The following is a 27,383-nucleotide window of genomic DNA, read 5'->3' as shown; positions in this document are numbered from 1 at the left end:
TAAAAGCTACCTGGACGACCCTCCTCTGAAGTTCATGACTACCAGTAAGTCTAAGGCAGAAAATAGTAAATAAGGCCTTAACAGGAAACCGCACAGTTGCCTTTAAGGGCAAACAGGGTTGGTTTCATTGCCTCCTTCTCTACCTGCTGACTCAGCTACGAAGTCTTCAGGCTGACTCTATAGTCCAAAACAAACAGAGCTTTGCTTCCTGTCAGGCTGGAAGTCACTGGTTTATACATGACTCCACTGCAATTGGATTTGAATATAATCTTTCTTTCCTGGGGTTAGGAAAACTCAGATCTAGAGACTGTCAAAGATGTGGCATTCTGTTTCGAACACTTGGCTCTCTGTAGGACTATCCAAGCCAAGGAAAATGAGATGAGTTGAATTATGACAGAAATCTTTATTAAAATGTATCCTTCAGTAATGTTAGCATACATACAATATACACACATACATATGTACATTCTGACACACCTCATGGATTGCCAACATCAGTTTAACCAATAAATTAAAACTGAAAAAGGAGGGGGAAGAGGAGGGGGGCTAAGGGTAAAATTTTCATGTTTTATCTGTTAAGAAATTGCAAATTTCTCAGAATGTCCCTGGGGTAAACCTGTGACCAGAGAATCTCAAATAAAATACATAAATCCCCAACCCACCACCCCTCCAAAAAAAGATTCCAAAAGATGCAGTTACAACAAATGTGCTTCTCAGAACAGGAGTAGTCATTCCATTTCATACTCTAGCTTCTGCACCTTCTGGCTTCAAGACAGTCTGTCCCTCAGCTGGGGCAGAGAGGTTCCTATGGGCACTTGGGCTTGGTGCACCTTGGGTTCTGGGGGTCGAGGGGCAGGCTGCGGCCTGGGAGCGGGGAGAGCCACACTCATCTGAGGTGATGTCTGGCACATCATCGGACTGTGCATCTGAGCTCTCCAGGTCACTGCGGATGCTCTCGGGCTGGGCCAGGCTGATGTCTCGAGGTCTGCCGGCCAGGCAGTCTTTCTGTTCACAGTTTTGGTGTTTGCAGGGGGCGTCCTCTTCACCGCCGCCACCACCGCCACCTTCTTCATTCTCTGCCATTTGAGCATGAACGTGAAGTGAGTCCTCTGTGCTGCTTCCACTCACCAGCTGATAGTGGCTTGGTTTGGCTTCAATGTCCACTTGGATTTCCATGTTGTTGCATTCTCTGTGGAGACAAAATCCACTTTGCTGAGTCATGCATGGGTCATGCTGTACCTGTTGATAAAAGCAGTTTGTGGGTCCAGGATTAGGAAGTTCAAAAAAATAGGTAAACTGGACTAAGGCTCACTTTTAGCAAAAACAAAATTTTAACCTAATGGTCAGATAAGATGGAGAAGAGCAATTAGTAATTAATTCTGCTAATTATACACACACACACACACACACACACGGACGCATGTGCACTCAGCCAGTCTCCTTAAACATCTGAAAAGTGCTTCCAAAATCCAACGGAGGGTCAGAGCCTCATATTGTCTTACTCAAAATAAGAAAATCTGTAGCTTTTTACTACTATGCCATAATTAAAAACCAGAATCCATACATTAAGTATTATCACAGTTACTCCATGCCAGATACACTCGCTAGCTTCTCAAATAAAAGAGAAACAGGCTATGAAAACCGTACAAAGCAAATGGTGAACAGAACCCCTAGACTCTCAGACATCAATGAACAATAAATAGTCCAGCTTTCTAAGTGCCGTGTAATTACACACTGTTGCAACAGCCAGGACCAGAGTGAGGGGGGGAAGGGAGGAAGAGAAAGGAAAAAGAAATTGCTAAAAATCAAGTGCTAACAACAAGAATCAAGAGATGCCAAAAAACACTCTAATGCTAAGAATGTGTTCAGTGGGTTCTCAGGGCACACTACATACCCCACTAGATGGTACACACAGCCCTGACATAAGGCATTGAGTTTCTGAGGACCTAGTACCTGAACAAAAATTGCAACCTCTCCTGGGCATCTGACTGTGCACATACCTGTCCTGTGGGTTGTAGGAACTGATTATGGAACCGGCCATAGCACGAGTGCTTGCGTTGTCACTAATTGCACCAAGACTGGCTGTGTCTTTGGGAAAAATCTCCTTTTGGACATCGGCTTGGACTTCTAACCTGTGTAAAGAGGGGACGTTTGAGTTAATAGGAGACCTGGGTATTCTGAGACAGTCTGCTTCCTGGCACACATCTCTTTCATTAGTCTCTTGCAAACTGTGATGATCTGTCTCATTTTCTCCAATTGTCAAACAGTTCAAATGCATTCCCACACATTTTCTTTCTGAAATCATCTACTGAAATCGTCCCCTCCTTTCTACCCCCAGTGCTACTCCTTAACTTCAAGACCTCAAATGCAATTGGACTCCCTTGAAGTCCAGGTCAAATGACCTCCAGACCAGTGCCAGAGTGGACAAAGACTCACTCACTAACAATCCTTTTAACTCTTGGCTCTTATTGTCAAGGAGCACATAAGGTCTTCCTGATCTGCCATGAAGCTCTCTCTCCAGTTCCATCTCTCACCACAGGTCCAGAACCACAGTCACTCCAATTTACATATTATGCCTCTATGACTTTGTATATGCTATTCCCCCACTCTATGGAAGTTTCCTTTCTGTAACTAAAAACTTACACCTATTAGTCCTTGACAACAAAGGAAGTATTTTCTCCCTCATTCTCTCAGCAAACCAGTCACCTCCAGCCTATACCTATCTATATCATATCAATTTATGCATCTCTCTCCCACTAATCTGTTGGTGCCACAAAAGGAGAGATCACATCTCATTCACATTTTATATTCCACGCCTTGTGCATAATAGGAACTTGGACATTTAGCAATCAAATTACTTCCAGGTCATAGCATGAAAGGACATACAGGAGCCAACCTCCTCCCTCCTTGTACAGCAGCACTTTCTCAATTGTGCTTCAGAGCTGAGAACCCGTAACTATTTCCTTTCTTGGCTCCGACACCACTTTGTTGCACACTTAAGTATTTCCTCATAATGGGTTTCACAGTCAAACCCATCTGACTCATTCACTTCCTATAAAAGAAAGGCTTTCACAGAACTGGAACAGCTGGACTGACTAAGCTGCAGTTTCAGCAAGTCAGTCTCCAATTATGTCTGTCTGCTTATTTACAGGGGTGTTGCTCTAAGGAAGCACAGCGGTGATTACTCCAGCGTGTGGGGGTGGGATTCCCTAACAAGAGACAGCAGAAGCATGAGACACAGACAGGTCAACCTCCATCCTGCCACCTGCACATTCAAGCAGCCTCCACCCTTTGCCTGCACCTCTGCTCTGCTGTTCCAGCCTCAGACGCCCTTCAAGAATTCGCCAAGGCCCAGGAAAATGAGGGAATACAATGGAAGAGTACACCAAGTCACAGATGTGGGTTCCAGTTTCAGCTCTGCCACAGGATTGGAAGAGTCTTGCTCAGGGCCACCTACCTAGGTGGTTTGCAGATGTTCATTCACATACTGGCTATGCTAGAATCAACTCAGGAGCTTTTTCAAAACAAAACCACTTCCTAGGTTCCACTCCAGGAGATTTAAATGATTAATTCTGGGACAGGGCCCTAAAATCTATTTTTAAGACACTCCCAGGTGACAAGCACTCAGGTGTGGGATCCAGTCCACCTGCCATCTGTTACTTGAATCCTTTTAATAGCCAAATGGCCATCTGGTCTTACTTTAAACACTTCCAGGGATAAGCAGCTCAGTATGTACCAAGGTATTTCTTTGCTTCTTTGAGCTTCTACATGGCTTTTTCCTATTTTCTCTATACTGAATCAAAATTAGTTTCCCTCTAGTTTCTGCCAAGTCATTTTAACCTACCTGTTGGCAGGATTCAAGGCAGTCCTATCTTTTTCCCAGGTGAAGCCCCTTCAGATAGCTGAAGGCAGCCATTTCCCCTATCTCCCCATCCTGCTTTGCCCTACCTTTATTCCTAACCAGGCTCCTCTTCTCCAGTGAAGTCAACTAAATCCTTCTCATAACATCTGTTATGCTCCTCTGAATATGACCACGAAGCAAGTCACAATCTTTTTAGTCATCAAGTTTTACATATTCTCAATATGAATTCAGAATTCATTTTCTCAGTTTTCACAGAATTTATTTTCCTTATCTATCAAATGGGACTAGGAAGGTAATCAGGATCACAGTATATAAGCCAACAAGATACAGCATAAATGGTCAACTGAAAGCCAAGGACAAGGCTAATGGAAGGTCCAGTCTTAGGAATGCTACAAAAATGGCTGGGGGCCAGTGCTGTGCATAGTAGGTTAAGCCTCCACCTGCAGTGCTAGCATCCCATATGGGTGCTGGTTCGAGTCCCAGCTGCTCCACTTCTCATCGACTCCCTGCTAATGGCCTGGGAAAGCAGTGGAAGATGGCCCAAGTGCATGGGCCCCTGTACCCACGTAGGAGACCTGGAAGAAGCTCCTGGCTCTTGGCTTTGGACTGGCCCAGCTCTGGCTATTATGGCCATTTCAGAAATGAGTCAGCGGATGGGAGACCTCTCCCTCTTTCCCTCTGTAACTCTGCCTCTCAAATAAATATTAAAAAAAAAGAAGAAAAGAAAAAATGTTTGCTCTTCCTACCTGAGGCATATAGGGAGGATCTAAAGTCAAGATTATTCTTTAGGAGTGGGTGTTTGGCACAGTAGTTAAGATGCCACTTGGCATAGTGGGTAAAGCCATTGCCTGCAACAATGGCATCCCATATGGGTGCCAGTTTGAGTTCCGACTGCTCCATTTCTGATCAGCTTCCTGCTAATGCACTTGGGAAAGCAATGGAAGATGGCCTAAGTCCTTGGGCCCCGGTCACCCACATGGGAGACCTGGAAGAAGTTCTGGGCTTCAGATCGGCACAGCTCCAGCTCTTCTGGCCATTTGGGGGAGTGAACTAGCAGATGGAAGATCTCTCTCTCTCTCTGTGTCCCTCTAACTCTGCCTTTCAAATAAATAAATAAAATATTTAAAAAAGATTTATTTATTTATTTGAAAGGCAGAGGCAGAGAGAGAGGGGTCTTCCGTCTGCTGCTTCACTCCCCAAATGACTACAATGGCTAGAGCTGGGTCAAACTGAAGCCAGATGCCAGGAGCTTCCTCCAGGTCTCCCACGCAGCATCTTCTATTGCTTTCCCAGGCCACAGCAGAGAGCTGCACTGGAAGTGGAGCAGCCGGGACTTGAATCAGCACCCATATGGGATGCTGGCACTGCAGGCAGGGACTTTACCCACTACACCACAGCGCCATCCCCACTAAATCTTTAAAAAAAGATGCCACTTGGGATGTCTGACTCCATATCAAAGTGCTTGTGTTCAAGTCCTGGCTCCACACCCAATTCCAGCTTCCTGCTAATGTATACCCTGGGAAGCAACAGCAATGGCTTAAATAGTGGGGTCCCTGCCATCCACTATAATAGCCATGACTATTGTAGGCATTTGGGGAGTGAACTAACAGATGGAAGATTTCTTTCTCTTCTCTCTTGAATAAATAAATAAATCTTAAAAAAAAAAAAAGAAACATTGACAGTTAAATCAAAATGAGATGATATATGGGACAAGCCTGGAATATAGAAATGGCTTAATGTATTATTTCTTATAATTGAAAATAGGTAACAGAAATTATCTATTTGCTTACCTGCTGTATTTTCCTTTGCCACTGGAGAGAATGCCGCCACTCAATGTGCCCCCTGAGAGGGCTGCAAAGCTGGCTGTTTCACTGTAAGGGCCTTGCATAACACTGAGTCCATCTGTAGGGCTTCCACTGGTGCTCAGCACACTGGTGAGGCCTTCAATGCTGCTTTCCCCAATGCTGGGATTCTTGAGGGCTCGCCAGGCATCTGCCACTGGGGATAGAACAAAACAATCAAGACTGCACAGCATCAAAATTGTGTGGTGGGCAATGGCTTCACCACGGAGCAGTTCATGTAAAAAAGTCCTGAAGTATTCACTTAATGAACAGCTACTATGCATAGTCACCACATGTCAGGTGTTTTAGCTTATGTTCACATTTAATCCTCTCAATAACTAGGCATTAATTGCTGTTATTTTAGATGAAGAAACTAGAACTGACTTGTCCAAGGTCACAGTCACATAAAACTACAATTCTGATTCTAGGTCCACTATTCTTTCTACTACATTGTAGCTTCCATTTAATCAAAATGAATATTTCAAAATATGTTTAGGTCATATGCTGATGTTAGCAGGAAGACTGAGAAACCTTTGGGGATCTCTATGCCTCAGGTTAGTTAATGCAGTAAAGTAGAAAGGACATTAAAGTAGAAGTCAGAAGACTTGCCCTAGAGTCTCAGCTCTGCAGAAGCTCTTAAAGAGTAGACAGAAGTACAGAAGTACCTATTTAAAAAGGGATAATAATAGCCCCTGCCCTTCTTCAGAGAGCTGTTGAAAAAAGTGAGATAATAACTGTGTAGAGTCCTCTGAAAATTATAAAGTACTGAGCAAAGGCAAGACTCGATTGTATTCACCACTACCACCAGCATACTTGAAGTTCTACTAGTTTGTACATGCCACACAGATGCAAGTACCAGAGGAATTAACCTAATAACTCTAGAACAAAATGAAAAGCTAAAAATACTTTATCCCCTACAAAGTAACTCAATGATAATCTCTGTCAAATGTGCTGAATTTTACTGATTTTTAAATCTTGTGTCCCATAAATTCAAGTGGAAACAAAAATCTTTTGAGGCTGGTGTTGTGGTGTGGCAGGTAAAGCCACTGTCTGACACTAGCATCCCATATGGGTGCTGGTTCGTGTCCTTGCTATTCTACTTCCGATCCACCTTCCTGCTAATGGCCTGGGAAAAGCAGCTGAGAATGGCCCAGGTATTTGAGTCTTTGCTATCTACATGGGAAACCTGGAGAAGCTTTTGGTTTCGGCCTGGCCTAGCGCTGGCCATTGCGACCATCATGGGAGTGAACCAGCAGATGGAAGATTCTCTCTCTCTCCCCCCATATCTCTCTTAATTCTTTCAAATAAATAAATATATCTTTTTTTTTTTTTTTTTTTTTTTTTTTTTTTTTTTTTTTTTGACAGGCAGAGTGGACAGTGAGAGAGAGAGACAGAGAGAAAGGTCTTCCTTTGCCGTTGGTTCACCCTCCAATGGCCGCCGCGGTTGGCGCGCTGCGGCCGGCGCACCGCGCTGATCCGATGGCAGGAGCCAGGAGCCAGGTGCTTTTCCTGGTCTCCCATAGGGTGCAGGGCCCAAGCACCTGGGCCATCCTCCACTGCACTCCCTGGCCACAGCAGAGGGCTGGCCTGGAAGAGGGGCAACCGGGACAGAATCCGGCGCCCCGACCGGGACTAGAACCCGGTGTGCCGGCGCCGCTAGGCGGAGGATTAGCCTAGTGAGCCGCGGCGCCGGCCTCAAATAAATAAATATATCTTAAAAATATTTCTTTTACCTGTGATTGGACCATCATCTTCATCAAACTCAATTTTCACTCCCTTCCCGTTGGCCGTGCTGACTCCACAGCCACCTCCACGACAGAGAGAAATAGGCACAACCCCATACACATATGCCAGCATAATGGGGACGCCAATACCTGGGGGAAGAGGAGGAGACATCAGCAGGTCATCAAGTTGCAATGGTCCCAAATACACCTGCCCACGCAGGCATGGACAAACCACTTTTTTAAGTCAAAAAGACAGAAGATGACTTTCCCACAGAGGCTGCTTTGTTTAACAGAATAATGACTAGAACTGCAATCAGAAAGGCCTGGATTAGAACCTTGGCTACAATTTACTAGCTGTATGATGACCTTACACCTATCTTCCCAGGGTAGTAAATGATCAAATGAGAAGGTGTGTGTAATGCCAAACACAGTAAATAGATGTTGCTTTCATTTCTTCCCTTCTACTCCCTGTTAAGGTGATAACCCAAGAACCAATCAAGAATCAAACATTAAATAATTGCTAGGGTTTTAGGATCCCCCATCCACCCCAAGTGTTAATTCCAAAATCTTATTGCTATGTGAGGAAGAATGGTTTAGCTGTTCTAAGAGAACAAGATCTGAAGTCTAAGCGCTTTGACTCATGACCCAGCTAAGTGACCTTGGGGAAATTACTGCACCTTTCTGTTATAATTATGCTGATGTTTTTGTGAGGACTGAATTAATTAATATATGCAGGACTCAGAAGTGCTTCTGACACACTGGCAACCTCATGACCTGATAGCTATATTACTATTTTTCTAAAACAAACCTTTATACCTCCCAAAATATCATGAGGACTTAAACAAAAATAAGAGTAACTTTTTGGGTCCCATAGCAAAGGGAAGAGGAAGAAGATGAAAGGGGAGAAACTAGGACTTTAACTACTTTCCTTTAATTTGACTTTTTCTATGTGCCAGACTAACTTTAGAATAAAACATCCTACTCTCTGACAATTTAGTGTGGCTAAAAACCTGAAAAAATACCCGCAGTAATGGTGCTAATAGTATTCACTATCCTGTGAGTGGGTTTGGCACAAAGCGTAGATGTCTCCAGGGTGAAACGTCTGGGCTAAATCAATAAAGTCAGAAAGCTGGGAGAGGAAGTGTGGTCCCGCCTGGCTTACCAACACTGACTGCAGCAATCACTGGGGACGCAATGACTGACAGCGTCACTCCTCCAGTAATAGCCAAATTTCTCTTGTGTTTGGAGGTTTTCCTTCCTTCATACCTGCTGTGAATCTAAGAATAAAAAAAAGAAAATCCAGGTCAGCAGTATAAGACATTAGTCTTTTGCTAAGGAAAAAAAAAAAAAAAAGGTCAAGTGAATATTAATTTATAAGTAATGAATATAAAACATATCCTTCACTCCTGAAAGAATCTTTCCCAAATATGAACCTAATTCAGACGTAGAAAATATAAATTAATACAGAAAAAGTTAAGAAAAGACAAAGTAACTCAGGGAAATGAAAAAAGCATTCACCTTGGAGTCACTGAGACAAGCCAGGTCCAGGATGTTAATAAGAACTTTCAGATGTCATGGGGATTTATGAAATCCACTTAAGAAATTAAGGTTATTTTTATCTAAGAATCAGCTGATTTCAGGTTGCTCTGAAATAAAAGCTGCTTCTCATTTCCTCAGACTTTTACCAAGAAACCTGAAGTTGGAACAGGCACAGAACCCAGCAGGTCTTACCTTCCTTCCAACATAAACAGGAATGCCAATGACCATGGCAGGAATGGCAATGCCAGCGATGAGAGAAATTCCCACAGGAGCACCAATCAATGTGCCCAGCTGCCAAAGAATTTTCTTCTTACGGCTCCATGGCTTCTTGCCCCAGAATGTACAGCCAGAGGGGCTGCAAAGGAAACATGCTAAAATTAATGTCAATATTTAAAATGCAACTATTGTAATCAGAGGAGTTGATAAGAGCAACAGCCTTCTTTCTAATAGGTGTGAGTTAGTCACAGGAAATGTAGACAAGGGAGAGCAAAGGACAAGCCCAGACTATTAAAGCTCTGGTCTCCATTTTTTTTTTTTTTTTTTTTTTTTTTAATAAACACAGGCCCCTAGAATTGAAACCCTATTTATTCTTCTCTGCTGAACTCTGTCTTCTCTAATCCACCAATACTGACCTAGCTTCTTTTTTAAGTTATTATTATTACTTGAACGACATGGAAAGGGGAAGGGAGAGAGACAGAGATAGAGAGAGAGAAAGACTAACAAAGAAAGCTCCCACCCACTGGTTCATTTCCCAAACACCCACAACAGCCAGGATTAGGCCAGAGTGAAACTGGGAGCCAAGCTGGGAACTCAATTCAGGTCTAGAATCGAGAGCTGGAGCTGGGACTTGAAGCCAGGTACTTTGGTACGGGATGTGGGTATCCTATCTGCTAGGTCAAATGCTGGCCCAGAACCAGCTTCTTTAACTGACACCACCTGGGATCTTGCATAGCCTGTGTACTTGACACCTCATTTAAACACACGTCATGCAGCTAATGAACGTTTTGATTGGTGTAGTTTTTGGCATTATGCCCTACCACACCCTAAAGATACTACAAACCATGCTTCTGGGAAAGGATATAAAAAATCTTACCACACCTTCTGTCAGTTTGAAACTCAATTTGGCTACTTTCATACTCAGGCTTTCTTTGCCCAACCATTTTTGCTTATTCCCTTTTGTATTCTTTCCTATCTGATGGAATAGGTATTTCAAAAGCAGGAATCATATCTTTTTATTTATTTATTTATTTATTTGACAGGCAGAGTGGACAGTGAGAGAGACAGAGAGGAAAGGTCTTCCTTTTGCCATTGGTTCACCCTCCAATGGCCGCTGCGGCTGGCGTACCGTGCTGATCCGAAGGCAGGAGCCAGGTGCTTCTCCTGGTCTCCCATGGGGTGCAGGGCCCAAGCACTTGGGCCATCCTCCACTGCCTTCCCGGGCCACAGCAGAGAGCTGGCCTGGAAGAGGGGCAACCGGGAAAGAATCCGGCGTCCCAACTGGGATTACAACCCGGTGTGCCGGCACCGCTAGGTGGAGGATTAGCCTATTGAGCCGCGGCGCCAGCCTTTTCTTTTTTGACAGGCAGAGTGGACAGTGAGAGAGAGAGACAGAGAGGAAAGGAGGAATCATATCTTTATTCATCTCTTTATCCCCACTGACCGATAAACAGTTAAGTACTCAAACTGAAAAATGAAGATATTTCTTCTATACAATAAATACAAGCTTACAAATATTAACTCTTCTAGGACAATATTTTAATATTCATTCAATGAATTTCTTAGAAACTCACTACATGTAAACTCTGAAAAGGTCATAACTTTGCTTTTAAGAAATTTATAGGGACCAATGTTGTGGCATAATGGGTAAAGCCATTGCCTGCAATGCCAGCAACCCATATGGGTGCCAATTTGAGTCCTGGCTGCTCCACTTTAGATCCAACTCCCTGTTAATGGCCTGAGAAAAGCAGAAGAAGATGGCCCAAGTGCTTGGAACCTTGTTATCCATGTGGGAGACCTGGAAGAAGCTCCTGGCTTTGGCCTGGCCATTATGACCATCTGGGGAGTGAACCAGTGGATGGAAGATCTCTCTCTTTCTGATTCTCCATCTCTTTCTGAAACTCTTTCAAATAAGTAAGTAAATAAATAAATAAAAAATTATACTGTAGATTAGATAGATGCATGAAATAGAAAGCAGTGATATTTGTAATGAAAGATAAAGGAATGTCAATAAAGAATGAGGCAGGAAAAGTTAGGAAAGATATGAAAGTATTTAAGTGGGTAAGACTGACCAAACTGAGATAAAAGGGGGACAGTGAGAGGTGGCAATGATTAGAAAGCATTCCAGGCTAAGAAAAAAATACAAACAAGTATGGTGGCAAGATAATGGAAACAAAAATAAATAAATAAAAATAAAAAACCCACAAGAAACAGCAAGCCCAGGTGATCTGGAATATAGTATAAAAGTAAATGAAAACAAAATGGAAAAAGCTAGAAAAGCAGATTAGACCCAAAGCTTTAAAAACTAGGCTGGGGGGAATAAGATATGATCTAAAAATTAATGGGCTCAGTCCCTGACAGTTTCTGAGCTGGAGAAAAACATAATCAGAGATGTGCTTTTTTTTTTTCTGCCCTTTTTTTAAAAAAATTTTTTTTTTTTTTGACAGACAGAGTGGACAGTGAGAGAGAGAGACAGAGAGAGAGACAGAGAGAAAGGTCTTCCTTTGCCGTTGGTTTACTCTCCAATGGCTGCCGCGGCTGCGCTGTGGCTGGCGCACCGTGCTGATCCGATGGCAGGAGCCAGGTGCTTCTCCTGGTCTCCCATGGGGTGCAGGGCCCAAGGACTTACGCCATCCTCCACTGCACTCCCGGGCCATAGCAGAAAGCTGGCCTGGAAGAGGGGCAACCGGGACAGAATCTGGTGCCCCGACCGGGACTAGAACCTGGTGTGCCGGAGCCGCAAGGCGAATGATTAGCCTAGTGAGCCGCAGCGCCGGCCAGAGATGCGCTTTAAAAGAACTTTTAGCTTCTATATTCTACAATAAGAGGACAACTGTATCTCTTTGACATCATTTCGCCTAATTCAGTATAAGGAATGGACACATTTCCCATCTTACCTGAGGTAATGCAAGTCAGAGATCTCTTTCATACAAAGCCAGCAGAATTCACAGCCACATACTGCACAGGTCATGTGATTACAGCTTCCATCATTCATCTTGATAATGTAAGCACTGCATCGTGGGCATGGCTTGATGTCATCTGCTAAGGAGGGAAGGAAGGATGGGTAGAAAAATACCCCTGTTAAACCCAGTTTTACCTAATTTAAGAGAACATATAAGAAATGAGTAGGTAGTCAAGAACTTATAACAGAGGATTCCAAATTGTGCAACCACTTAACTGGAAGGTTGGCTATGTCTAGACCTCAGGAATTCTCATAAAACAGATCCTGTCTCGTACTGAGCTGCCTATCCTAGTAACCTGCATCTTATACAGCACTTGATCCATACTCTGAGGAAGAAGCATTCCCTAGAGAGAAAGATGGTTCCAAGAAAAATGGAATTTCCACCAGCTGATATATTTAAAAGCAGAGTCCTACAGAAGAATAATCTGAAGCCTAGAATCGACTTCCAGTAAAGAAAAGCATTAGTTAAGCATTAATTAGTTAAGCATTAATTGTTCAGAGTCAACAAATATTATGTGACTTGTTAACACAATTCAGTCTCTTCCACTGATACTTTTAAAATGAAAATGTAGGGGTCGGCGCTGTGGCGTAGCAGGTAAAGCCGCTGCCTACAGTGCTGGCATCAAATTTGGGTGCTGGTTTGAGTCCCGCCTGCTCTACTTCCAATCCAGCTCTCTGCTATCGCCTAGGAAACCAGTGGAAAATGGCCCAAGTCCTTGGGCCCCTGCACCCATGTGGGAGACCCAGAAAAAGCTCTTGGCTTCGGATTGGCACAGCTTCAGCTGTTGTGGCCAAATGGGGAGTGAATGGTCTTCCAGTGGATGGAAGACCCCCCCTCCCCCCTCCCTCTCTGCCTCTCTGTGTAACTTTCAAATAAATAAATTTTAAAAAATCTTTGAAAATTTTTAAAAAATAATTTAAAAAAAGAAAATGTAAAAACAGGGGCAGCACTGTGGTATAGCAGGTAAAGTCATTGCTGCAGTGCCGGCATTCCATATGGACACCAGTTAAAGTCCTGGCTGCTCCATTTCCGATCCAGCTCTCTGCTATGGCCTGGGGGAGAAGCAGAAGATGGTCTGAGTAGGAGACCCAGAAGAAGCTCCTGGCCCAGCTCCAGCCATTATGGCCATTTGGGGAGTGAATCAGTGGATGGAAGATCTCTCTCTGCCTCTGCCTCTCTGTAACTCTAGCTTTCAAATAAATAAATAAATCTTAAAAAGAAATGTAAAAACAACTGGGTATGCTATGTCATGTGCACCTGTTAATTTTCACAGCAAGTTAGGAACTATCCTACTAAAATGAAAATTTAGGAGGTTATGCTGTGCCAGGAAAAAGTAATTTCAGAATCTTTCCTACTAGCCTCTCCCAAATGACATCGGTGAAATAAAGTACATTTATAAAAAGTAGTAAACCCACTAACATTTTAAAATAGGTTTACTCTGACTTGTCAAGGTTGGAACAGAATGTGTAACATTTCTCCTTTTAAAGTTAATCATTAATCCATATTAATATTTTTATTTTCTTGGAGCCAGCACTGTGGTGTAGTGGGTAAAGCCGCAGCCTGCAGTGCCAGCATCCCATATGGGAGCTGGTTCTAGTCCCGGCTGCTCCACTTCCGATCCAGCTCTCTGCTATGGCCTGAAAAAGCAGTGGAAGATGGCCCAAGTCCTCGGGCCCCAGAACCTACATGGGAGACCTGGAAGCTCCTGGCTCCTGGCTTCCGACTGGCGCAGCTCCAGCCGTTGCAGACAACTGGGGAGTGAACCAGCGGATGGAAGACCTCTCTCTTTCTCTGCCTCTCCTTCTCTGTATAACTGTGACTTTCAAATAAATAAGTAAATCTTTAAAAAAATATTTTTCTTTTCTTGGGGCCGTGCTGTGGCTCACTTGGTTAGTCCTCAGCCTGCAGTGCTGGCATCCCATATGGGCGCTGGGTTCTGGTCCCGGTTGCTCCTCTTCCAGTCCAGCTCTCTGCTGTGGCCTGGCAGGGCAATGGAGGATGGCCCAAGTGCTTGGGCCCTGCACCCGCATGGGAGACAAGGAGGAAGCACCTGGCTCCTGGCTTCGGATCTGTGTAGCTCTGGCCATGGTGGCCATTTGGGGGGTGAACCAATGGAAGGAAGACCTTTCTCTTTGTCTCTCTAACTCTGTCAAAAAATTTTTTTTCTTTTCTTAATATGTACCTACCTCCAAAAGCAGTGATGCACTTAAAGCACGGAGGTAAACAATATAGGTTTAACACTAATTAAATGTTTTTAAATCACAATGAAAGCTTTGGAAAAGTCTCCAGACAAAAGGATCTAATTGTTCTCCAACTTAAGATACATGAGGGTATTTCAAAAAGTTCATGGAAAACAGAATTAAAAGATAAATTCTGGTACAAAAAATTTTTTAAATTTACTTTTATATAAAAAGTCTTCAAAAGTTCATGGGGGCAGGTGTTGTGATGCAGAGGGTTAAGCTGCCACTTGGGATGCCCACATTCCCATTAGAGAGGCTAGTCTAAAGCCTGACTACCCCACACTTCCAATCCAGCTTCTTGCTAATGTGCTTGGGAGGCAGAAGATGGTCCAAGTACTTGGTTCCTGGTTTCAGCCTGGCCCAGCTCTGACTGTGGGCATTTGGGGGGTGAATCAGTAGATGGAAGATCTCCTTCTCTGTATCACTCTACCTTCCAAATAAATATTTTTTAAAGTTAATGGAAAATATGATTATGAAAACAACATGCATGGATTTCAAAAGTGTTTATATCAAAATATGCTTATAATTCTATTTTTCCACAAACTTTTGAAGTACCCTCATATTAATAAGAAGGTAGAACCTAGAGATTTTGTTGGTTCTTCTGTGTTCCAGTTTTATGTGAGTTGAGTAACCCATTATGGTTAGAGAAGGAAGCTATATATTAAATACTAGAAGTATAACCAAATGGCATTTTCTGTTCTGATTCCAGAGAATACTTAGGTTATATAGTAAGATGATCTCTTCCAGCTTTGGGTTCACGTGAAATATCAAATAATGAAAATGAGATAACACTAATTTATACCTGGTCCAGATTCTTGCCCATAACTGAGACCCGAAGTGTGCTTGGTCCGAACTCTTAAATTCTGCGCCCTCTGCTGACGGGCCATATCGCATGTCTGATTTGGATGCCATATCTGCTTGCAGTGGTAGCAGAACTCAGTCTGGCAGCCTTCCCTCTCACAAGTTAGCTTTGGGCAGCTGGCACAGCCATAGGCAATAACAGCATAACTGGGTAAGGAAACAGGAAGAGATACCAGTAAGGTAACAGTCATCTAACCAAAACATTCATCATTAGGATTAAGTGTATTGGCATCTCCCCACCACTAAATATGCAGAGAAAACCCATACATGCACATGCCTGACCACTATAAAACATATCCTATGTGAAAAGTACATTCCTTCCTGATATACCAAAAAATACAATCATTTACTTGTTGAAAAAGTGGCAAAAAATACATTTAGCCTGAATTTCTAGCATTTATTAAATAATAGTCTAAGCTGCTTTGGGAGCAGTTTGCTACATCAGTTTCATAAATAACAGGGTACAAAACTATTCTTTTTGATGGTTTGCTGCATTAAAAGAGATTAGAAATTTTTGCATGAAAGGATATAACGTTAAGGGTGGATGTTGTGGCACTGGGTTAAGTCACTGCTTGGGATGTCCATATTCCATATCAAAGAGCCTGGTTTGAGTCCTGGCTACACTGAACTTTCTAACCAGCTTGCTAATAGTGTGTCTAGGAAGGTAGTAAATAATGGCCCAAATTCTTGGGTTCCTGCCACCCATGTGGAAGACCCAGATGGAGTTCCTGGCTCCCTGGCTTTGGCCCAGCCTAGATCTGACAAAATGTGGACATTTGGGAAGTGAACCAGCAGATGGAAGATCTCTCTCTCTGCCTTTCAAATGAATACAAAAATCTTTTTTTTTTCAAAAAAGGGCATAACTTTAAATACAGAGCTATAGCAAAAACTAAAGTATACTTTTTAATTAAAAACATTTGTTTTTGAGAGAGTGCCAAGAGAAAGAGAGGGAGCACTCCCTGATTCACTCCCCCAAGTGCCTGCAAAGGCCAAGGCTGGGAACTGGGAATTCTGGTTTCCCAAGTGGGTGGCAGGAACCCAATTACTAGAGGAATCCATTGCCTCCAAGGATCTGCATTGGTGAGAATCTGGAATTAGGAGCAGGAGCTGGGAATCAAACCCAGGCACTGTAATATGGTACACAGATCTCCTAACTGCTAGGCTTATTCCTGTTTTTTAACTTTTAAATTCCAGTGAAGCTGGTCTGACCACAGCCTGAGAGACAACAGCCCTAGACACACTTCCACTGAAAGCACATGTTGGGGTGGTATTTGGCACAGTGGTTGGACTGCGTTTCAGATGCCCACAGTGAGAGCACCTGGTTCATGTCCAGGCTCCTCTGCTTCCAATCCAGCTTCTGGCTGGTGCATACTCTGGGAGGCAGCAGATGATGGCTCAAGTACTTGGGTGCCTTCTACCCATGTGAGAGATCTAGATTGAGTTCCAGGCTCCCGGCTTCACCCTGGCCCAGCCCTGGTTGTTAAAGGAAAAACCTCTCCCTCTCTGTCTGTCCCTCTGTTTGTCCTTTTCTCTCTGCCTTTCAAAAAAAAAAAAAAAAAAGAAAAAAAAAAGAAAGAAAATTAACTTATTTTTCTAAAATAAAGCTCAGTTTTTGATACTTTAAAAAAAGTCAACTCAGGCCGGCGCCGCGGCTCACTAGGGTAATCATCCACCTTGCAGCGCTGGCACACCGGGTTCTAGTCCCGGTCGGGGCGCGGATTCTGTCCCGGTTGCCCCTCTTCCAGGCCAGCTCTCTGCTGTGGCCAGGGAGTGCAGTGGAGGATGGCCCAAGTCCTTGGGCCCTGCACCCCATGGGAGACCAGGATAAGTACCTGGCTCCTGGTTTTGGATCAGCGGGGCGCGCCGGCTGCAGCGCGCCGGCCGCGGCGGCCACTGGAGGGTGAACCAATGGCAAAAGGAAGACCTTTCTCTCTGTCTCTCTCACTGTCCACTCTGCCAGTCCAAAAAAAAAAAAAGTCAACTCTATGTCTTCTTTCTTGACAGGCTCCAGAATTCAAGAATACTACCCATCTATCTTACTAATTAATTAATACAACATAAAGTCATATTTCCTATCTTCTGATACTTCTTTAATGTAAATATAGGCAATTCAGAATTTATCAACACTAGCATCACTATGTTTCTTATAATTCATTTACTAAGAATTAGTATCCCACAAATAATCTAATCTATTTACAACTGTTAGCCTTTCTGATGAATTACAATGTCAACAAAATGCTCAGATAACCCTAACAAGTGGGCACTAGTTTTTAAAGTCTTTTAAAAAGTAACTCAAAGAAACAAATGAAAATGTTGTGAAAGTTCAGAACACAATTTTAAACAGATCAATGATTACAGGCTTAGGTGTTGTGATCTTTGCTTTATTGTTTCCTATTCCACACCTTCCCATATCCCAAGACTTCCAACAATTTATTCAAATAGGTAATAACATTTTCTTGGATTTATTCTACAATTTACTTATTTACTTGCAAGTATACTAGATATTCATAATAGCAATTCAAGTCCTCTGGTTTATCACAGATTCTGCAAATTGATTAAAGAATGATATTGAAAATGTAAATGACTATGTATCCCTATATTATATAATACAAGCTGCATTAAAACTCAGAAAGAACAATGTGAGAATGGATTAATGCGTGAATGCAAATGATTCATATCATGTAGGAGTTGGGAGCAAATTTATCCCACCTAGCTGCCAAATAACTACTAATGATAAACATGTGTCTCCTAAAGAAAGTAACTTGCTTGGCTATTTTGTGTTAAATGGGAAAGGTACTGGATGATCTCAGAAAAAACACAAATTAGACTAGTCAGGCAGCCTTGAAGACTTCATGATCCATTCCTGCTCTCACATAGTGGGAGTAAATATTTATTGACAGATTCCTTTTTTTTTTTTTAAAGAAAAACATTTGATAGGATTGACAGTGTCAATTTTGAATGTGTAATTTGGTTTCAAGGAAGTGAAATAACCCCAAATACTCATGAATCCACAGCAATCTATTACTATGACACAGAATTACTCAGGGCACGAGACCAGGCATTCCTGTTTTTGAGCGCCTGGTCTGAGCTCTTGCCTCTGACTCATACTGCATGACAGTGAGCTAGTTAAAATCTTCAAGCCTTAGCTTCTGTTTTCCAAATGGAGGTATAAGTGCTTGTCACCTTCAAGTGCAGCTAAACATGTTCTAAAACTGCATTTTCAATCTTGTCCTGAAAAATATGGTGTAAAAACACTTAAGTCCTATTTCCTGGCCTTTACACATCCTATTTCTTTTGCCAAGAACTGTCTTATCTTTACTTTTGTCCTGGTAAAATATGCATTTAAGAGCCAGTTCAAATGTCATCTTCTTTATAAAATCTCGTAAGTCTCTCTAGGCAGCTGGTTGCCTACTTTGTGCCAGTACACATTTTTTTTTTTTAAATAACACTCATCATATAATGCTGTAATTATCTTTTTATATGCTTGCCTTCCCAACCACACTGGATGCAAGGAAAATTATCTACTTTTTAATCTCCAGGATTCTAGCCTATTGGCTCATGTTCTTTTTCTAAGATTTATTTATTTGAAAGGCAGAGTTACAGACAGGCAGAGGCAGAGAGAGGTCTTCCATGCACTGGTTCACTCCCAAAATGGCCACAATGGCTGCAGCTTATCGGAAGCAGGAACTTCTTTCAGGTCTCCCACCTGCATGCAGGGGTCCAAGGATTTGGGCCATCTTCTACTGCCTTCCCAGGCCATAGCAAAGAGCTGGATCAGAAGTGGACCGGGTCTTGAACTGGCACCCATATGGGATGCCAGCTCTGCAGGCAGCAGCTTTACCTGCTATGCCACAGCGCCAGCAGCTGCTCATTTTCAAAATCCCTATATTGAATGGATGACAGAGATCTCTTGCTTGTTTGACTTTCCTTAGGGCATTTGAGCTCTTCTCCTGAACCATCACTCCTCTCTAAAGCTTATCCATGTATCTGTAGGCTTACAACAAACCATATATATTTGAAAATTTAATTTAGACCAATTTTATAGGTAAATCCCTAATTTCTGAGTAGGTCAATCTTCATCAGTAGCTGAAAAGAAAACAAAAAGACCCTTATCCTTGAGACCAAATCTGCTTTGACCATCTTATAACTTCCCTTCCAAGTTCTATACTGGAGCTTCTCCTGTACCCTGCTGTTTTAGCTTAACCAAGCTAAAAAGAAGATAATGTAGGAAATTATATTCTGCTAGGGATACAAACCTATCTTCTTCCTTCCTTAAATTCATACTTTTGCTTAATAATTTCAGAAATCTTCAAAAAGATTTTTAATGTGACAAGCTAGACTCATAAGCATTACCTAACTTCAGCCCTGGAAAATATCCTTTAGTATATATTTGATCATGTTCCTACAGACACTGACAAAAAAAAAATGTGTTCCTATATTATGTCTGTACTTCCTATTCCCAAAGCCATGTGACTTAACTAGGTTCAATGATTTACAAATGGACCTTGAGTATGTGTAAGGACGGCAGACGAGGGACAAGTTGTCACAGTGAGCTATACCCTTCCTGTCTTCCTTTTTCTTGCCCTATTTCAGACCCATCTCTAGGCCAGACAACTCAAAGATGCTCCAATTTGGTCTCCTTATTCCCTACTCCAATCCATATTTCTTATCCAGAGGTCATCTATCATGAAGTTGCTCTTGTGCTTAAAAACCTTTAACAGGCCGGCGCCGCGGCTCACTAGGCTAATCCTCCGCCTAGCGGCGCCGGCACACCGGGTTCTAGACCCGGTCGGGGCGCCGGATTCTGTCCCGGTTGCCCCTCTTCCAGGCCAGCCCTCTGCTGTGGCCAGGGAGTGCAGTGGAGGATGGCCCAGGTGCTTGGGCCCTGCACCCCATGAGAGACCAGGAAAAGCACCTGGCTCCTGGCTCCTGCCATCGGATCAGCACGGTGCGCCGGCCGCAGTGCGCCGGCCGCGGCGGCCATTGGAGGGTGAACCAACGGCAAAGGAAGACCTTTCTCTCTGTCTCTCTCTCTCACTGTCCACTCTGCCTGTCAAAAAAAAAAAAAAAAAAAAAAAAAAAAACAAAACAAAACAAAACAAAAACCTTTAACAAAAAAGGAAAAAAATCCTTCAATACTAAACTTACGTGAATTACTTAGGTTTATCACTGTGAATCCAGTCCACCTTTCCCAACAGAACTCCAGTCACTTTCCAGATTGTGCTCCCCACAGTATGCCTCCAGGAGCTAACCAAACTAGACTCCAGACTGCTGCCATGTATTTGTTCATAATACTCAGGTTTAAAAGACCTTTTTCTTTCTTCTCATCTTTGCCAGGTGTGTATTCCCATTCCTAATCTTTTTTTATTTTTCCATTTAATTTTATTTGAAAGACACACACACACACACAGACACTTCACTCTGTGGGCATTTGGGCTCACTCCCCAAATGCCCACAACAACCAGGGCTGGACCAGGCCAAAGCTAGGAGCTGGGAACGCAGTCCAAGTCTCCCACATGAGTGGCAGGGATGTAACCACTCGAGTCATTGCCTACCTGCTGCCTTCCAAGGGCGTGCATTAGCAGAAAGCTGGATAGACAAGGAGGAACTGGGGCTTTAACGAGGCACTTCGATATGGGATGAAGGTGTCCCAGTTGCCAATTTAACTGGTTGTCCTGAGTGGTAGCTTAACTACTGCCCCTTATTCATATTGTTGAAGGTCCAGATCAAATTTCACCACCTTCATGCAAAACGTATTCAATTTATCTAAAAGTATCTATATTTTCTTCGATACTTATCACAGTACAATTTCCTGCCAATCATCTGTTTCTTCCACCCACCCAATCTCTCTGCAAGAAGACCATTTCTAAGTTCTTTCTGTAATATCCAGTACTTGCCCAGGATTTGGCACTCTGTCATTCTCTCTCTCTCTTTTTTGACAGGCAGAATGGACAGTGAGAGAGAGAGACAGACAGAAAGGTCTTCCTTTTCCATTGGTTCACCCCCCAGTGGCTGCTGCGGCCGGCGCCGTACCGATCCAAAACCAGGAGCCAGGTGGTTCTCTGGTCTCCCATGGGGTGCAGGGCCCAAGCACTTGGGCCATCCTCCACTGTACTCCCTGGCCACAGCAGAGAGCTGGCCTGGAAGAGGAGCAAGCGGGACAGAATCCGGCGCCCCAACTGGGACTAGAACCCGGTGTGCCGGCGCTGCAGGCGGAGGATTAGCCCATTGAGCTGCAGCGCCGGCCAGCACTCTGTCATTCTCAAAAGTATCTGCTGGACAATCACCATCCTTTTCCAATCTCATCTGTGCACCTCCAAGAACTATGCTGCTTACTCATCAAAATCTACTTACTCCCCAATTCTTCTGGAACCTAACTGAAAAACTTTGTACCGAGAACTACAAAAATAGTTGGGATTTAGATTTCCAGTCTAGACGTGAACTCTCAATCTACTCAGAACACAAAATTCATTGTTAAATAAGGACACTAACCAAAGGCAAGCCAGGGTGAAAACTGTTAAAGGGTTTAGAAAATAGCAAATACCCAAAAAAGTATTGAGGTCAGCCTTAAAGATGCCACAGAAAACCAAGTAAAATGACCCAGAATGATCTAAGTTTGGGGAAACCATACCATATTGAAGAGCTACACTACATATTAGCATTAGTAAGAGTTACAGTGAATATTAGCATGTTTAAAGACTCTAAAAAGCTCTGAGAAATGTATTTTGTTTAACACAGTATTTTCCAAGCTTAATTGATCACAAAACACTTTTCTTTCAAGTTAACACTTATAACGTAATTTGGGAAATACTGATGTAGGTAAAAAATAGAAAAAAAAAGTGGTGGTTGCAAACTATAAGGGAATTTAAATGATAGACTAAGTAAAATTTTAAAGACATCATGAAAAGCCATCTATATCTAGTAGTCAATGAACATTTTATTTCTTAAAACTTGTTAAAATTTTTACTTTAGTTATTTACTTTATTATTTGAAAGGCAGAGACAGACACAGAAATATTCCAACCACTGGTTTACTCCCCACATGCCTACAACAGATGAAGCTGGGGCCGGGCCAGGCCAGGAGCCCAGTACTCAATCTGTGTCTCTCACAGAGGTGGCAGGGACCCCAATTACTTGAAGTGTCACCTGCTGCCTCCCAGGGTGTACATTAGCAGGAAGCCAGAATCAGAAGCAGAGCCAGGGCTCAGGCTCAGGTACTCCAATATGCGATGTGGGCATCCTAAGTGGCATTTTAATCACTATATTTTTATTAATTTGGGAGAAGGAGGTAAAAGAGATGGGGAGAGGGAAAGGGGGAGAGGGGGAGAGGGAGGGAAAAGGAGAGAGAGAGGAGAGGAGTGAACCAGTGAATGAAGGATTTTCCTGCATTTGTCCCTATGTCTTTAAAATAATTAAAAAATTAGGGGAGTGGCTGGTGCTGTGGCATAGTGGGTAAAGCTGCTGCCTGCAGTGCCGGCATTCCCATATGGGCGCTGGTTTGAGTCCCGGCTGCTCCACTTCCAGTCCAGTTCTCTGCTATGGCCTGGGAAAGCAGTAGAATATGGCCCAAGTTCTTGGGCCCTGCACCCACATGGGAGACCTGGAACAAGCTCCAGGCTCCTGGCTTCAGATCAGCACAACTCCGACCGTTGCGACCATTTGGGGAGTGCACCAGCAGATGGAAGACCCGTCTCTCTCTCTCTCTCTCTCTCTCTCTCTGCCTCTCCTTCTCTCTGCGTAACTCTTTCAAGTAAAAAAAAAAAAAAAAATGTACTGGGCCAGAGGACGGTACAGATGAGGGGAAGGGAGGCGAGGAGATGCAGGGTAGAGTTGTGGAACAAGAGGTACGGAATTTAAAAAAGGAAAAGACGTCCAGGAAGGCTTCAAAATGGAAATATTTTTCCATTGTGAAAATTTTCTCGTTCAGGGAACTTGCTCTCGTCATAAATGTGCTGAGGATGAACAAAACATTGTGCATATGGCCTGATCTAGTCCAGTTGTCTGGGAAGGCCAATGGCTGACACTGTCTGCTGGGGTCAGGTTAGGGGGTGGGGGAAACCTCTACAGAGCACGGAGGCAGCAATGGCAGGCTGGAGTTGTAGACCTGCACAAAGAATTCAGGTCAAGATAGCCTTATCTCCTATGCGTCTATACAGAAGATTTCCTCCTGTATGTCAGGAAATTCTGTTGCCTACTTTGCTTATTCCTCAGTCTCCTAGACTCTGGAAGGATTTAAAGATTGGGAATAGGGCACTTCAGAGGAAAGCATCATGGATTTTTATGTTACATATTACAATGTTTTACACGATTTGGGGGTCTCTGAAAAAATATGCTTCAGCAGAGACACAGGATCAACCGCACCATTTATTAGCTATGAAATATTAGGCCCCACACACTTAAATTTCTCTGGTTTCTCCTTTACAAATGCATTTATTGCCATCTACTTGTATGGGACTAAAATAAAATTATATCTGAATAAGATTATAGTCAAGACTACAAGAAACCATAAAAGTGTCAGTTATTTGTATTCTGATCTAATTTTATCATTTGAAAGTACATTTAAAGATTATTCTTGGTAATAGTATATTTAGTTTATTAAATAATGTGAACTGGCTTCTTTATTTATAAACAAAAATAAGTCACTTTAACAATCAGAACTCGGGAAGATCACTTACTTGACCCCCTTACTTTGCCAAACACACACGGAAGAGGGAGGGCTTCATCTGTGGGCAGTAAAGGTGGTCAGGTGTGGGAAGGGGAGCTAACTGGGGCTTGGGCTTCTCTTATAGGGCTCAAGCACGATTTTTACCAGGCCCAGGATAAAGGAACAAAATACATAAGGGGAAACCACAGCACTCAATAAGTGCACAAAAGCTGCTTTTTTCCTGGCACACACACACATACACACACACATGTGTGCACAGGGAATTCAGACAACAGTTTGAAAAGTGACAGAATTTTAAAGTTACTCCCTTGTTTATCTGTAACTAACTTCAACTGAACATCTCAAAAACACTTTCCTAACATTATATCAAGCCTCTCAAATCAGGAGAGGAATAGGCCTATTTCAGACAAGAAAAATAAGGTAGGTAGGAGATTGTTAATAAAAGCAAAAAAAAGAAACCAAACTGTAGTAGCATCCTTAGCTTTGTCAATGTTGTCCTTAGACCACTATTAAGGAACACGTACAAACAGTAGCATTCGGGTAATGCTGACAACACAGTGATTTGCTTTATTTTATCTGAAAGGCAGAGAGACAGTGACAAAGAGACAGACAGGGATAGCTCCCATCCACTGGTTCACACCCCAAAAGCTGGGCCTGATCCTGGCAAAAGCCAGAAGCCCAGAACTCAATTCAGGTCTCCCACATGGGGTGACAAGGACCCAAGTATTTGAGCCATTCATTTGCCACCTTCCAGGATAAGGATTAGTAGGAAGATGGAACAGGGTGTAGAGCCAGGATCTGAACCTAGGTACCCCAACATATTGTGCGGGCATTTTAACTTCTGTGCCAGATGTCTGCCTCAAACCAGTGCTTTTTAAAACAGAGGCTGAGCAGAAAGAATATTGGCTTGGTTGGAATTAAGACCAGTGTTCCAAGCCTGGTTCCACCTCTTATTAGTTATATGTATGACCTGGCATAAGTCGCTCAATTTTTTTAAACTTCAGTTTCCTCATCTGTAAAACTATATCAAATCTAACTAACAATTCTGAGAGGATCATATGTCTGCCTGGCACACAGGTACTGAGATGCCAGTTCATTCTTTTCCCAAACATCACCTTTTTAAGGTGGTGGTGGGGATTTTTATATCATTATTATAATTATTTTAACAAATTAAAAAAAACCTCAATGATAATAATCTAGTGCTTGTCTAAAATAAGAAATGGCCTAGTTCTTTAATAACTTCTAAATCACCACTTAGAATTGTCACCAAGCTTGCAATTAATTTCTGTCCCTATTTATGTTAGCAAAGACAGACTGACTTTAGAGAGGTAAAAAGAGGGAAGCTTTTCCAGAAAGATGACCAATGATGCCACATTTCTTAAAATGTGAGAACACCTACATCTCAAAAAGAATTTAATATGCTACTCTTTAATCATGCAGTGTTCTTTTGTTAGTATCCTTTTAGTTCAGAAAGCAGATCAAACAATATCTGAAAATCTTGAACACTATTAACCTTAAAGGGCCAATTAAGACCACCTGACATAAGCAAACTCTTCCAAGAGCCTAACAAAGTCCTTCCTGATACTTATTAACTGAAAGTGAAAGTGATCGCCCATAAACACAGTACCTTTGACCACAACACTTCAAAAATTTAGAAACTCCCTCTCAGAGAGGTTAAACAACACCACTGTTAAACAAGTTTGGCAGAATAAAAAAAAAAATGGTTAACTTCGTACTCTTTGAGACACTTCTATGACAGTTCCTTTTAAAAGGATCCACAAAAAGCATTGTGGACATCTCAGAACAGTCTTGCTATAAAGGCTACAGTTCAAAGCTATACAACTTTTTACTAGCATTATATTTACCCAAAGCAAAGAGTCTCCCAAAACATGACACACAAGAATGAAATGATCTGTTCAAGGTCAGGGAGCAGGTAAGAGCAGTCTGACTCCCAACCACTTTGATGAGCCCCTGTTGGCTGCCTGCAACCATTCATGGGATGCACGGACACTAACAAATCCACATTTTTTTTTTTTAAGGGGGTGAGCGGTAGTGTCCGAGGAAAGCTTCAGATGGGGAAATGTGGTGGTAGGATGTCTCTCCAGACACTGCATATTTTAATTCTGTCATCAAGAGCTCAAGATCAAAGGGACTGGAAGAACATTTTCTCCCACCAGAGCAGCCTCTGGGCATCCTTCCTCTCAGTGCCCCATTGATTCTCGGTCTGTCCATCCCTCGGAGCTGTCTTCTTCCTCTAGTGCCATTCCCAACGCTCAGCAGTCGGTGGCTGTCAGGAGGAACGTGCCTTCTCCTGCAGTGCCGAGTCTGCCCCTAGCCAAACGGACACACCCCTCGGAAGCGCTGCCCTCACAGTGCTCAGCGCCTTTCTCGCTTGGCCAAACACCCCTTCTGCGTTCTGGTTAACATCCCCCCGCACCTCTGGACCGAGGCGTCCTCTCCCTGGCTCCCGACTTGATGGACAGTTCCCTTCCCATCGCCGACCGCTCCGTCTGGCCCTCCCCTCCCGTCCCTGGGCAAGGGTGGGGTGCTGAGCCCACCTGTCTGGGCTAGCCGGGTGACTCTGGTTCCCACCCCGTAGCAGGTGCCGCCTTCCCCACCCACCCACCCACCCACCGGTCATCCCTCACCTGCTCCCTCCTCGGGACCGCCGCTCGCCGCCCCCCGCGGCCACGCCCCCGCGCTCACCCGCAGTCCGGGGCAGGGCACCAGCGGCAGTCGGGGTCCGAGGCCAGGTAGCGGCGCAGCATGAACTCCTCGTACTTGTGCATGAGCGGCGGGTCGGCTAGCAGCAGGCGGATGTCGTGAGGGTTGAGCCGCTCGCTACACTCGGGGCAGCTGATGGGCACCCGGCTCTCGCTGATCTCCAGGCGCAGGTAGTGGCGGAGGCAGTCCCGGCACGAGCGGTGCGGACAGCTGAGGAGGCGCGGGGCCCGCTCGGGCGGCAGCCGCACCAGGCACAGCGGACACTCCACCTCCTCCGCGCCCGGGCCGCCGCCCTCCGCCGCCTCCTCATCGTCGAACCCGGGCCCCGCCGCCGCCGCCGCCGCCGCGGCCTCCGCGTCGGCCTCGGCTGTCGGTTCGGCGGGCAGCGCCTCGGGCGGCGGGGCCTGGGCCGCGGTCGGGGCCGGGGCGGGCGGCGGCGGCGCGGCCGGGGGCGGCGGCTCGGCCTGAGGCTTGGCCCGGGCGCGGCGACCGCGGGCCGAGGCGGAGAAGACGCTGTGGAAGGTGAGGCGCCGGCGCCGGCCGCCGCTGCGGCACTTGGGGTCGGGCGCGGCCGCGTGTAGGGATGTGGAGTGCGGCGACTCAGAGTCCTTCTCGGAGCCCATGGCCCGCAGAGGCCGAGGAGCCAGGGGCGCCCAGCGCCGCCACAGCTCCCGCCTCAGCGGCCCCCCGCCCCCCCCAGCCGGCGCCGCGGCCGCCGCCTCAGCCGCCCTCCCGGAGATAGAAGCCAA

At 44.2% G+C, this 27,383-nt stretch overlaps 1 protein-coding gene across 6 annotated transcripts; it reads right to left on the bottom strand.

The window, feature by feature from the left end:
* Nucleotides 1-383: 383 nt before the first annotated feature.
* RNF19B (ring finger protein 19B) lies at nt 384-27,383 on the bottom strand. Of its 6 annotated transcripts, none has more exons than XM_051832080.3 (9): nt 26,617-27,382; nt 15,188-15,393; nt 12,080-12,224; nt 9,159-9,321; nt 8,590-8,704; nt 7,437-7,577; nt 5,653-5,860; nt 2,001-2,132; nt 384-1,239 (listed from the first exon to the last, which is right to left on the bottom strand). In XM_051832080.3, exons 1-9 carry the CDS (start codon nt 27,255-27,257, stop codon nt 1,218-1,220), a joined length of 1,773 nt encoding a protein of 590 aa, XP_051688040.1. In that variant the 5' UTR covers nt 27,258-27,382; the 3' UTR covers nt 384-1,217. The 6 variants fall into 6 exon arrangements, with proteins under 6 accessions (XP_051688040.1, XP_051688036.1, XP_069934908.1 ...); XM_051832076.3 differs by having other exon boundaries at nt 384-1,189; XM_070078807.2 differs by having other exon boundaries at nt 12,080-12,221.

Source organism: Oryctolagus cuniculus, chromosome 7 (genome assembly GCF_051225735.1).
Source record: "Oryctolagus cuniculus isolate XC-2025 breed Fujian yellow rabbit chromosome 7, ASM5122573v1, whole genome shotgun sequence".
In the NCBI taxonomy this organism is placed as follows: domain Eukaryota; kingdom Metazoa; phylum Chordata; class Mammalia; order Lagomorpha; family Leporidae; genus Oryctolagus; species Oryctolagus cuniculus.
The sequence above is the reverse complement of the archived record's forward strand: the minus strand, read 5'-3'. Positions and strand labels throughout refer to the sequence as shown.